Source organism: Hevea brasiliensis, chromosome 12, assembly GCF_030052815.1.
Source record: "Hevea brasiliensis isolate MT/VB/25A 57/8 chromosome 12, ASM3005281v1, whole genome shotgun sequence".
NCBI lineage: Eukaryota > Viridiplantae > Streptophyta > Magnoliopsida > Malpighiales > Euphorbiaceae > Hevea > Hevea brasiliensis.
In genome coordinates this window covers 992,858-1,006,752 of record NC_079504.1, presented here as the reverse complement: position 1 = coordinate 1,006,752, position 13,895 = coordinate 992,858, and the positions used below count along the sequence as shown (strand labels likewise).

General features: G+C 35.1%; 1 protein-coding gene and 1 pseudogene across 1 annotated transcript; one reads left to right on the top strand and one right to left on the bottom strand.

Annotated features, from left to right (window-relative positions):
* Positions 1-3,740: 3,740 nt before the first annotated feature.
* LOC110632139 (probable nucleoredoxin 2) lies at positions 3,741-7,226 on the top strand (annotated as a pseudogene).
* A 252-nt stretch (positions 7,227-7,478) lies between these two features.
* On the bottom strand, positions 7,479-11,973 carry LOC110632171 (calcium-dependent protein kinase 29). The gene is made up of 8 exons (XM_021780294.2): positions 11,079-11,973; positions 9,866-10,009; positions 9,612-9,764; positions 8,694-8,809; positions 8,229-8,396; positions 8,003-8,130; positions 7,785-7,884; positions 7,479-7,684 (listed from the first exon to the last, which is right to left on the bottom strand). The coding sequence occupies exons 1-8, from the start codon at positions 11,776-11,778 to the stop codon at positions 7,607-7,609; spliced, it is 1,587 nt and encodes a 528-aa protein (XP_021635986.2). The 5' UTR covers positions 11,779-11,973; the 3' UTR covers positions 7,479-7,606.
* Positions 11,974-13,895: the final 1,922 nt, after the last annotated feature.

Here is a 13,895-nt window from a genome sequence, read left to right as displayed (position 1 = left end):
ATCCGACAGTGTATTTTTGCGTGTCTGTTGAGTTTGCTGATCGGATTGGGGTGGTTTCTGTCCAGAAGATCTACCTCTACCCAATTCGCGCAAGCTAGATCCTCCAAAATGTTTTTTTTTTCCCAAAGCCACTCTCAGTAGCTTGGCCAGTAACCTTTTCAGTTTTTTCTTTCTCTTCTATACTCTTTTTCACTGCCCCTTCTGATTCTATCCTTTCTAGTTCCACAGCTTGTGAAATTAATTCAGAAAAATTCTGGTGTCGGAACCCTACCACTTGCATTCTCAAGCTAGGCCTCAACCCAGCCTCAAACCTCTTACATCTGTCTCTGGGGGTGGAGACTAAGCTTTCAGCATAGTGGCTTAGGCGGGAGAACTCCCTCTCATATTCTGCCACTAATCTATTGCCTTGTTTCAGACTCAGAAATTCTTGTAGTTTCTGATTGACATATGCATCTGGGATGTATTTCTGTCTGAATTCTCTGATGAAGTCATCCCAGGTCAATATTGGTGGTTTAGCCAAGCTGTGAGGGATGGTCTTCCACCAATCATATACATCCCCTTGCACTAGCGATACTGAGTATTCAAATTTCAACTCATCAGGGTAGTGCAGCTTCTTGAACACTCAATCCATCCTCTCTAGCCACTGCTCTACCTCTAAAGGGTCTACTGTACCCTTAAATTCTGTGGCTCCATACTTCAACGGCTTGTCATATTGTCTAACTGGAGCTTGAGGTTGCACCACAGCAGTCTGGGGTGGAGCTTGAGTAGGCATACCCCCAGCCATTTGCTGAAATATTGGCGCTATCTGCTGTGTAAACTGTGCAGAAAACTGCAGCATTTGTGGGCTGGTGCCACTGATCTACTGACATTCTGTAGAGCTGGGGCTTCCCCTTGTGCCTCAGCTTCAACATATTGCTCAACTGAACGATCCCCTTCTTCCATATCGATCTGGAGTAGGGTATCTCCTGAACAAATAACACAAGGAAATTTTCTGCCGTTAGTTCATATTTATGATGTAATGCACTGTATGTAACAAATAAGGACATTGAGCAGTTGTACTTAACAAAGAAAAGACACAAATTCACAAGTTAAAATATACTTTAAAAATTCGCTCTGATACCATTAAAACATGTCACACCTTACCTCTCTGTAAAGCATAACATGATCCCGTAGAATACTTAATAAACTACCGAACTTCACCTACCGATAACTCATTAAGTACCCTACAAGGGATTTTAAAATAATTTTCTTACTTTCATAAGTGGTGAGCATTTTAAAAACACTTTCAATGATTTATCTCAACAACTTCATCAATTCCACAACCATCCCAACCAATTTCAACATCATTTCTCAATTTCCAAAATTCAACAATCATCAAAATACTACTAATTAATTTCATTTTAAGCATATTTCTAAGTTCTTTATGCTATAAATACATTAATTAAACTAAAAGTTTGAAGTTTAGCTACTAACCTTGAATGCAGAATTTTCAATCTCCCTTTCCTTAAATTTTTCCTTCTTTCTTTCCCTTGAATCTTCTTTTCTCGTTGCCCAAACAAACTTTAACCATGGCAAGACAATTTTTTATGGTGGGATTTTTGGTTCTTCAAGCTCAAAGATGAGCTTCAATGGTGGTTTTGTGGAGAGGGAGAGGTGAGAGAGGGAAAGCTCACGGCAACTTGAAGAAGATGGCACTTTTTTGTTTTTTTTTTTCTTTCTTTTATGTATTTTAACCCTTATGGAAGAACATAAATTAAATTAAATAAATTTGCTAATTATAATGTTTATTGCTTCATGCATGATGTCATGCATGATGTCATCACTTTTTACTTTTTCTTTTTCTTTTTTTTTCTATTTATTTTTTCATTAGTTCTTTAATTTAATTCCCGATTCTGAAATTTTATTTTCTCTGATTTTATTTGACAGTTAGGTCAGGAGTCAACTCTCGGGGTCAATTGACCAAATTACCCCTCGCCGGTTCGATCCGGTTTGTAAATAATTTGATATTTCTTCCGAATCCCTAACCTAATTATTTGACTGGCTTAACAATTCTTTTTCGTGATTTTCTCTTTTCCACTGTGTTCGCAACAGTCCTAAGGACCGCGGTGTCACATTTTACGGTTCGAAATTTGAGTTTAAATCGACTTCGCAATCTTTCCCGAGAAGGTCACCCATCGTTGTGACTCTCGGCTCATTTAACCTCTTATGTTCTGTTTTTCTTATTTATACTTAACTATTTGACAATTGCTATTTATTTGTTTGCAAGGCTTATCTAGTTGTCTTAGATGTGGTTCTAATCTCCTTAATTATCCAGACCGACACCAGTCACTGAAATAGTGAAATATACTAGACTATGCAAATAGGAGTGTTACACTTACTAATACTTATCCACAATCATTTGATCTGAAATATTCTCTTCATAAATTTTCATTTCATTAACAACCTTAATGAGCTTTGAAACATAATCTTTAATAGTCTCTTCTTCATTCATCATTAATGATTGAAATTCCCTTCTCAAATTTAACAACTTAACAACTCTTACCCTTTCTAAACCTTGAAACTTCTCCTAAACAGCATCCTAGGCTAATTTTGTAGTTGTTGCCCCCATAATTCTTGGAAATATTGAATCATCTGCTACTGAATGGAGAAATGAGAGTGCTTTGAAATTCTTTGTTGAATCTTCCTTTTATTTCTTCATCTTAGCAATAGTAGGATTGTCTTGAAGTGATGGTTCATAACCCTTCTCAACTGTCTCCCACAATCATATGCCATGAGAAAAGCTTTCATTTTGACAGACCAAAAGTTATAGTTCTCCCCTTTGAATACTGGTGGTGCTGGAAGTGAAACATTTTCAGCCATGTTTCTTCAACAAGAGAAAACTCTGATTTGTTCCCTTAAGATCAATAGAGCTCTGATAACATTTTTTGGATTTAAAGGAAGAAAAACTAAGGAAAAAATAAAAGAGATTTTTGTTGAAAATAAGACTGATTTCTTATTTTTCTTTCTTACACACTTTCTGCAGTGCATGGCTATTTATAGAGTCAAATATTACATAGTTTCTACCTAATAAACTAAGAGAGGGATGGAGCACCTTACTTAAAAAATTTGTCTTACAAGTTTGAACATTTCACATCTACTTTTGCAGCTAGATTTCAGGATCTGAATTCAAACAAAATACACAAACTATATCATTGGAACTTGTAGAAAATTTGGAGTTTGAAGCAATAGTATCACATGCTTCAACAAGAACCATTATCTTGAAATGTTAATTTTCTCATTCTAGGAAATTAAACTCTTGTGTTTCCTTGTATGAATCCTTCCTAAAAACATAGAGGAGTCCTACTTATTTTATGTTAAATCAGTAATTAATTTAATAATTTCCTTTTTCCTATAAATTAAATAAGTACAAGAAGAACTTGGAAGATCATGTGGATTAAACTGATAAATATTGGTTCTATTTATTTAGCTACATTAGTTATACTTATCGTTGGACACATAAACCAGCAGGAGTTATAAAAAAAAGGAGATTGTTGGTTATTGTATTATGTTTTCATATCTTGCAAGGATTTTTCTTACAGAACCCAGTCTATCCTTGTATTCCGCTTGTGGTCTTTATCTTATCGGCAATCCAACGGTGCCCTAAGGAAGTTCGTGGTAGATTTTTATATTTTCGAAATTATTGAAGGGATGAGATTGACCTTCTGTATCATTAGACGTGTGAAACACTAAGCTGTTGTCCAATGGCGAAGTTCATGATTGATAATATCCTCCTCCTGTTGCTGCTTCTGCTTCTGATTCTGCTTCTTGTTCTTATCACTTTTGCTCCTGTTGGTGGCGGGGGGAAGTGGGTGTTGGGTGGGTGGATGTATGCTCATTCGGATGCTGGTTCTCATGGTCTACACATCACAAATATGTATGCAGTCTTAATCAGCGTGGGTTCCCACCTCCTACAAGGTGGCTATCGATGAAACAGTAAGCTGTGAGGACGTATCGCTGCCTAATACTCACTTTAGCCTTACATTAACGCTGTAGGTACAACATGTCCACAGCTCATGAAATCTGGTAACGCTAACCTGTTATTTTCATAATTGGGAATGAATTCTCTTTTTTAACTTTTTATTTTCCCATTGGTTCATTAAGTTTCATGTTTGTCATCATTGTATGCACCTTAAGGTGTGTTTGGTAGAAGATCAAAAAAATGAAGAGTTAAATGTTATCCTTGTAAGTTTTAAATTCTAAGGAGAATAATTATTAACCTAGACTTCTCAAGGTTAACATTTAACCTGAAGGCATAAATCTTAATAGAGTGAAAAGTTAACCTATTCTGTTTTAAGTTAACAACTACACCTTGTTAACCTCACATCAAACACCCCCTTAGAATTGACAAATGCATAGATTTTGCATGTGAAATCTTGTGTTATAATCTGGGTATTATCTTTTGTGGCAGGTCGAAGTTTCTGAACTTGAAGGCAAGGTCGAAGGCCTCTACTTCTTAGCCAATTGGTACCCACCATGCAGAAACTTCACACAGATCCTAATTGATGCTTATGAACACCAAAAGAGCAATGGGTCTAATTTTGAGGTTGTGTTTGTGTCATCTGATGAGGACTTAATGCCTTCAACAACTATCAAGCATTGATACCCTCGCTTTCCATTCTATTTTCTGATTTGGAGACCAAAAAAGCCTTAGACTGTAAATTTAAAATTCAACATTGAAGGTATTCCCTATTTAATTATTTTGCAACCTAAGGATAACAAGGATGTGGCTACTTTGCAGGATGGAGTTTAAATCCTTTATTGATTCGGAGTCCAAGCCTTTCCATTCACTAAACAGAGACTGCAGGATTGGAATTGCAAACAAGTAAAAAACATGAGAGCCAGACCTTAACCAATTTACTAATGGACAATGATAGAGACTATCTTTTCGGTCATCCTGCATCTAAATAGGTGAGTCTCTACCTCTGTCCACTTGAAATTGAGACTTGATCTCGGTTGATGAGGCAATTTTGATTTTAAGTTGTAGGCAAGCTTTATAGAATTCTGTTGAGAAGATGTCTTAGTTGCTTATCTTTTTTTAAAAAAGTTTAAGTCTTTAAATGTTTTTGAATAAAGTAGTTGTTTTAAAATAGGACTTTGCTTATTTTTAGCATTTTCTAATTTATGATTTGTATATATATTGCTTTTTATATTCAATAAAGATATGCCTAATTAGTCTCACAATAAATTTTTGTTGTTCATCTTTCACTTTTTTGTGCTCTTTTGTTTTCAAAACACCAACAATTGGCATCAGAGCCACCCTTCTTGTGGGATTGCAAAATTTCACACCAATTGTTCTACCAAAGTTTGATGGGACAAATTATCAAGCTTGGGCAGTTTAAATGACAATTCATCTGGAGTGCATTGGACCTTTGGAAGGCTGTAGAAGAAGACTATGAAATTTCTCCACTTGGAGGAAATTCTACAATTGCTCAAATCAAAACTCATAAGGAGAAAAGATAAGGAAAGCTAGAGCTAAAGTATGCCTATTCTCTGCTGTCTCACCCTCAATTCTCACCAGAAATGAATACCCAGGCAATGAGAGGGTAAAGCACATGCGAGCAATAAATTTATTGCAACAATTTGAAATGCAAAAAATTAAATGCAGAAAATGAAAAAGTCAGAAACCTACCGGGCATTGTCGACAAGGTGAGACTTCTTGGTAAAGAATTTTGTGATGAAAGAATAGTTGAGAAAATTATTGTTATATTACTTATGAAATCATAATATCACCCTTGGAGAATTCTAATGATCTGCCACGTAAAGTCTTTTAGCAAAGTCTCTAATAAAAAAAAAAAAATTCAGATAACAAGGGTGGAAATCATCCATCTTGTCCTTAAGGTAAGAAAACAAATCATCCACATTACAAGTGTTAGTAGAGACTAGATGTTATTTGCAACAAATGTGGTCAAATAGGTCAATGGAAAGGGCATGCAAAACTCAAGAACAAGACGCAGATCAAACATAAGAGAAGGAAGAGCTTTTCTAAAGCACACTATAAATATTTATGACAATAAAATATGTTTTATGTCAATGACTATAAAAATATGCCCTGATGATATAACCAATGCCATGATACTATACTAATGTCTACAAAATATGGAAGTTGTTGTTTTTTGAAAGAGTCTAAATCTTTAATGTTTTTGAATAAAATAGTTACTTTAAAATAGGACTTTTTGATATCATGTACACAGAATACTTTTAGCTTATTTTTAGCATTTTCTAATTTATGAATTGTATATATATTGCTTTTACATTCAATAAAGATATGCCCAATGATAAATTTTTCTCATTTGTTGCTCATCTTCACTCTGCTGTGCCTCTTTTCCCATCACCCCAGAAATAGAAGTACTTTATTTTTGTTTGATATGTTGCAGCTGCCAGTTGATTCATTGCCAGGCAAAACGTTGGACTTTTCTTCTCAGCCCAATGGTGTCATCCAGGAGTCAAGTTCACTCCCAAGCATGTCTATATCTACCACAAGATCAAGCAGATGCTGACCCCAAATGATAATGATGAGGATTTTGAGATTGTGTTTGTGTCAAGTGATTGCGATCAACCAGGCTTCGACTCCTACTTCAATACCATGCCATGGCTGGCATTACCTTTTGGAGACCCTGCCATCAAAAGCCTAACCAAGCATTTTGATGGGCAGCGTATCCCTTGTTTGATAACTTTAGGCCCTGATGGTAAAACTATTACCAAGCACGGAAGAAGCCTAATCAACTTGTACCAAGAAAATGCTTACCCTTTCACTGAAGCAAAAGTGGACTTACTAGGGAAACAAATGGATGAAGAGGCTAAAAACCTGCCAATATCAGAGTACCATGCAGGGTATAAGCATGAGCTCACTATGGTATGCCAAGAAACTGGAGGAGGACCTTTTATATGCTGTGATTGTGATGAGCAAGGGTCTGGTTGGGCTTACCAGTGCCCTTAACTGGGGATATGAGGTGCACCCCAAGTGTGTTAGACCTGTGGACTTTGGCTCCATGCTTGAGAGATGAATAAACTAGCTAGCTCTATTAAGCTAATTAACGTTTTGCTAATTCAACTGTGGTGTGTATATGTGTGTTCATTTTGCTTTGGACTGTGGATTTGGCTTTTAAGTTCAGTATAAGCTAGCAAATCGAGTTTCAGGTTAGATTTTATTAGAGCTGATTATTAAGATTAGCCAATTACAATCAAAAACTATTTTGAAAGGGAACGAGATTGGCAGAGTTTGAACTTTTAATCTTCTGCATTATGCAATATGCACTCTATCAAATAGTATTTACTAGTTCAATACCGACTCAGATATTTATTCATAACCGTCCAATAATTTTTTTATTGTGATTCAGTAATATCATTTTCCATTTTTTTATTTTTTAATTTAATTTGGCAATTTGAGAAATTAAAACCAAAATAATAACATGCAGTTTATGAAATGGAACAAGAAATGGTTCACGGAATTGTGATGAACATTGAACAATAACATTTATTTACAAGAGCTGCAGTGTTAAGGAACTAGTTAACATTAGAAACTGCAGACTTATTTGAAACGGGTACAGGGGGGGATTATTGGCCAAATTTACTTCAATTTTTCCCCATTATCTTGTGTCCCTTTTCTCATCATGGCTGCAAACTCCTCATAGTTGATTCTTCCATCCTACATTTTAATCAATCAATCAGAGAATCAGTCACGTTGCTAGCACTCCTCTAGTAGAAAATCAAATAATCAATTATATATGAAGAAAGAAGATAATTACTTTATTAGTATCAACATCTTCAATGATTTCATCTATAGTAGCATCATCTCCCATACCATATTGAGCCATGGCTTGTCGTAGTTCATCTCTCGTGATAAACCTGGTGAAAATTGAACTCGTCAGCAAATTAAAAATGGCAATAAACACATTCTTTACCAGTTACATTTTTTTTTTTTTTTTTCATTTATAACAGACAAAAACCAGAGCAGAACACTGACCCACTCTTATCCTTGTCAAAGTATTCAAAAGCTTCGAACAAGTGATCTTCCCTCTCAAGTTTATGGCGATGCATTGTTGCTGTAATAAATTCAACATAATCAATAGTCCCGCTGTTGTCAACATCAGCCTGACCAGTAGAAAAATTCACCTTATTAACACGTACTTACAAGGCAACAATAATCTTTCTAATGATTGAAGGGTTATGGTTAAAAAAATAGTTCTTACAGCATCCATCAACTGCTTTATTTCTGCCTCTGTGAGCTTGGATCCTAGTCTTGCCAATCCTACTTTGAGTTCTTCATATGTGATCGTACCACTTCCATCGGTGTCCATGTTGTGGAACATCTGTTTTAAGCCCTTGATTTCTTCTGATGAAAGGTTTTCTGCTATTACCTTCATGAATAATTTTTTTTTTTCTAATTAGGATGGATAGTGATGCAGTCAAGGAATTCAAGAAAATTAGTAGTAAAATACTCAAGAAATTTTTAGTTCATTGAGGAAATTTTGAGTCCATCATTTCACAAACCATTCTCCATCTAAAATTCTTGATCATTTTAGCCTTGATAAAATCTCAAATATCAATAATAATTCTAAGGCTTGCAGGCTGTCCTGCATCAGAAGGAAAACGATAATCTTTCCAAGGTCAGGAACTATATGACACTTGTTTCTTAGCGTTCCAAAAACTATTACCTTCAGAGCAAGTTTCTTCATCTTGTTCATTGCTCTGAACTGCTTCAACCTTTTTAGAACAGCACTATCAATTGGCCTTGCAGACGCTTCCCCTTCCTCCTTCAGCCATGGATGCTCTATTTCAAACAAAATGCATGAACAGCGTTAATTTCATCTGTTATATTTGATATTATGGAAAAACCCTAATCAAATTCCACACTACATTAATGCACCTCCAAACGAAGTTCATACAGCTAAACAAGTGATGGCAATAGCTTGATAAGTTGAAAAATTTCCCCAGCTAAGGATCACAACTGAACTGAAATATCAATCAAGAACAACTATATACTTACCAAGTGCTTGGTGTTATAACAAGCACGCAAATCTAAGACACACACATAAATCGCACAATCACACAGTATTGAAAATAGAAGAAGAATAACCCAGGATTTAACGTAGTTCAACAGAAAGGTCTACGTCCACGGGCAAAACTAGAGAAAAAGTTTCACTATGATGAAAAAAAACAAGATACAATTAATTAGAACTCTTAAATCCTAATCCCAGTGTATTTTTCGAATATCTCACAACCCTATCGGCCCGTGCCCTTTGCTAATACCACAGATCTCACTTTTTATCCCAATCAGGTCCTAGCGCGAAACTTTCACGTGGGGTCACAATTCGGGTTCATGAAAAATATATCCAAAATTCAAGCCACAAAAATAACACTTAGTAATAGATTAGGGCTAATTATTAAATACACCGGGAGTACTAAAAAATAAGGCTAATTATTAGGTACACCAGAAGCACTAAAAAATAGTGCTCCCTCTCTCACAGAAAAGTGGGTCCATCCTATAATATAGAGAGTGGGTCCCACATGTGCATTCTATGGATTAACATAGGCTTGCCCATTTAAGTTTTCATGAACAACTATACACTTACCAAGTGCTTGGGCAGCGGTGATCCGTTTCCTGGGGTCTTTTGCTAACATTTTCCTGATGAGGTCCTTCGCAGAAGATGAAATTTCAGGCCATGGTTTGCTTTGTAAGTCAAGTTGGTATTTTGAAATTGCTTCAAATATTCCTTTCTCATTCTCTGATAAAATTTATTCATCCACTTATCAGCCAGAGACAAAATTGAACATGGAATTTGCAAAACAGAAATCATTTCTGGTAAAAAAAAGGAAGAACATATACCTGCCCAAAATGGAGGCACCCCACTTAGAAGAATGTACAAAATGATTCCAGCACTCCATACATCTATCTCCTTCCCATAGTTCCGATTTAACACTTCCGGGGCAACATAGTATGCACTTCCAACAATGTCCCTATACACTTTCTCTGCAGAAAAAGATTTACACTTAGAACACTATAAACAGAGAACCAAGAACTCAAACAAGTGAACCTTGTACGTAAGAAACAACCGTAGTTAGGGGATAAAGATGCAACAAGAAACCAGATCACACGAAATCTTTCTAACTTAAACAAAATTGCACATTAATGGGTTCTTATAAATCATACAATTTTGTCCTCCTGTTAAGCTAAATTCAATAATGATCATGACAAGGTGATAACCATTTAGGTAAGACAAAAATATATTTCCAACTCACAGCTCTGTATAACCAGAATATCCAAACCATAAAAACATTTCTTTGTATAAAATGTTGCAAGAAAGAGCTCCTCTCTGATCTGGTATGGTGGACATTGAGACTTTAATGGTGCTTTCGTGGTCAGTATAATATGTTGACGTTTAAGAGGAGTCACAAGATGTAAAAAAAATATAGATATATTGAACATACAAGATGTAAAATTTTATAATATCATGGAGCATGATGGGTTTGATGTGGGTCCCATATTAAGTAATGATAAAAGTGTACATTGTACACCAAATAAATTCCCGAAGACTTGATAAAAATCCCATAATTGAAGTAATGTGTCCATTTATTTGTTTTTTCTCATTGTTTATCTCCTGTCAATAATTGAAAAGGGTTGACGTGGTTGACCAGTCTCTATCACCATTGACTTGGCCCGTTGACCCATAATGGCATCAAGAAAAATTGGGCTTGCAAAGTGAATGTCTCTTTCTTGCCATTAGCATCAAATCCCAAGTTGGAAGTTTCAGATATCTTCTAAAGCTTAAGAATTCCAGGAAATAGTTATAATCATATCTATTGTATTTGAATCGAGATTTCACGTCAGTTTGTTATTTTAAAGTTAAGCCACTACAGGATTGAAATCCTAGATTTTGTCTTGAAATTTCATAAGTGCGGATAAGATATCAATTTCTAAATCATTGATTATGAGTTTCAAGTCAATAATTCTAAACTAGAAAAAGTTGCAGAATTGCATGCAAATAAAGGCTCCAAAAACAAGCATAAGCAGAAGAGAAAGAATTCATTTGCAAACTAACCTTGTTCTATGAAGACAGAGAGTCCAAAATCAGTGGCTTTTAGTGGAGAATGCTCTTCCTTATTTACAAGCAAGAAATTTTCAGGCTTCAAGTCCCTATGCATAACCCCCATAAAATGACAAGCATGAACCACATTAACAATTTGCCTCATAATCGTGGCCGCTTCAACCTCTGAATAGCTCCCTTTGGCTGTAATCCGATCGAAGAGCTCCCCACCAGAGCATAACTCCATCACCAAATGCACATTTTGCCTATCCTCATAAGCACCCTTAAATTCCACAATATTGGGTTGCCCAGTTAGGTGCTGTAATATCAAAATCTCTCGCCTAACATTTTCAACGTCCTCATTATTTACCAGCTTTCGCCTGGAGATAGACTTGCAAGCGTACTTTAAGTCCGTAGTCTTCTCTCTGCAAAGATAAGTGATCCCAAACTGACCTCTACCCAATTCTTTATCAAAAAAGTAGAGAGACTTCATATCAACATAAGGTTTGCCAAGAATAGGACCAATATTCGAAGGTGGATTCGCAGGAGAAATAGATGTAGAAGGAGGCTGAGGAAGAGATGGTAACTGCGGGCGATTAGGATTATAGCGTTCTTGGGGTGGCCTTGTGGGCGGATGTTGGTAAGGACGAGGAGGAGAGTCTGAGTAAGTGATGGGGATTTCATGGGAGCGAGATTTGGTGAAGCAGAGTCCCATGCTGAGAGATATCAATTTGCAACCCAACCCAGAAGCAGAACAAGAAGAGAGATTGTTGAGAAATGGTAGAGTAAGTTGATCAATAAAAAAACGTTTGATTTGGGTGTTGATTTTGGTTATTTTAATACTTTTTGGAGGTGCTTTGCTTTTGCCCACAAGATGGCCTTGGGTATCATTTCCCTCTTTATGCTCAAATACGCTTTCGCTTTTCTTTCCTATGCAATTTTGTGTCTCCTGCTTTTAGGCTAGGAAATTATTTACTTACCTTACGGTTAATTGTTAAATTTAAGACGTAAACACCTGATTACACTCTTAATGAACAGAATTAAGTCAATCTGTTAATTATTATTAGGCTTTTAGTTAGTTTTGTTTTTTGCCGCCTTGTCTGCAAATGGGACAATCCAAGCCCAGACCACTCTTCGTCGATCGATAATGTGAGGACTGGGCCCATGGGTGAACAAGACCCGTCTCATGGCCTCAAACCCTTTCTATGATCAATATTGTAAGTTGATCAACGGTTAAATTATATTTATTATGGGGATTTTTATGGTAATTTTATTTCTTATAAAATAAATTTTACTTTGTGAATAATTATTATTTAAGTATAATTCAATGGTGAAAGATATAAAATATAAATAAAGTGAGCTAAAATTTAAATAACCATAGAAAATATCATTTATTATATTATAAATAGACATGGATTTGGTTTAAATTAAACTAATAAAACAATAATTTAATGGAATGTTATTAGAATGCATGTTATAGAGATATGCTAAAAAGTGAAGGTGGTTAATTAGTTAGAGAAGGGCTTTCCATGCAAGTGATGATAAGAGGTCCCCCCGCCCCTGAGGAAAGGGAAGATGAGGAAGCTGATAAAAAAAAAAAAATTAATGCTATTGTCACTTTACATGGCTATAGTTTCAGGTTCAGGCATCCATATGTTCTGATGTGCACCAATTTTCCAACATTTACACTTTGATTTACATTGCATCTCTTTTGTAACTACTCTTTTTTTTTTTTTATATAGAAATCAAGTTTTATTCTATTCAAAATCTAAATCTTTTGTATAATAAATTAAGAGGGTGTTTGAATTTGCTACTTATTTTTAATTTTTGATTTAGAATGTATTTTTTAACTTATAAATTAATTTAAAAATAAATAATTCATTATTTAATAAAATTACTTAAAATTTACTTTTAAATATTTTAAGTGTTTAGTTAAAAGACGCTTAAAAATAACTTAATTTATCAAAATTGTGATTGTTAAAATGAAGATTGTGTTAATATTATAAATAATTATTAGAATAATATAGTTTTTTACTTAATCAAAATATAGTTTTAAAATAAGTAGATAAGTCATAAGTAAGGGGTTCTGATTTATTTTAAATAGTTTTTTTAAAAAGGTTCTAAATACTAATTTACTTATAATTTTTGTCATGACCCAATCTATGGGCCAGACTGGCACTAGGAACTGGACCAGCTTAAAGCCCCCGAAGCCTGTTGTAAACCTAACTATTACTCAACCCAACTCTAAGGCCCATTTGGGCCCAATTTCAAGAATTCAACCGGACAGAGTCCAGCCATAAAATGAACTTTTTAACAGGGAGTTTTTGACTCACCCGACCTGTAAACATAATATACAATCAATTGGAGAGCTCAGCTCACTGTCCACATACTCATAATAACATAAAGTCAAATGGGAGCTCAGCTCCCTCATCCAGTCCAACATACATGCATATAATAAGTTTACAGGTCCAACATGGCAAATTATGTTACAGACTTAAATCAAATAAATATTTCTAACACATGCGGAAATTTTAAGAGTTAACAGAATTATACAAATATTACAGACATTAATAGATGACCTGCGAAGAAGAAAAGCAGGTTAACCACAACAATAATCCTCCTGTAGCCTAGAAAAATAATGAATATGAGTGAGCGTTCAACTCAAAGAGTAAAATATCAATTTTAACCATAATATCTATAGCTATCTAAAACTAATGCACCCTGTAGAGTGAAATACAACACCGCCATAAATTTCATACAAATCACATCAAAAAGGCAATTTGGAGTACTCACACACCCAACACTGTCAAACAATACATATATGGGAGCTGA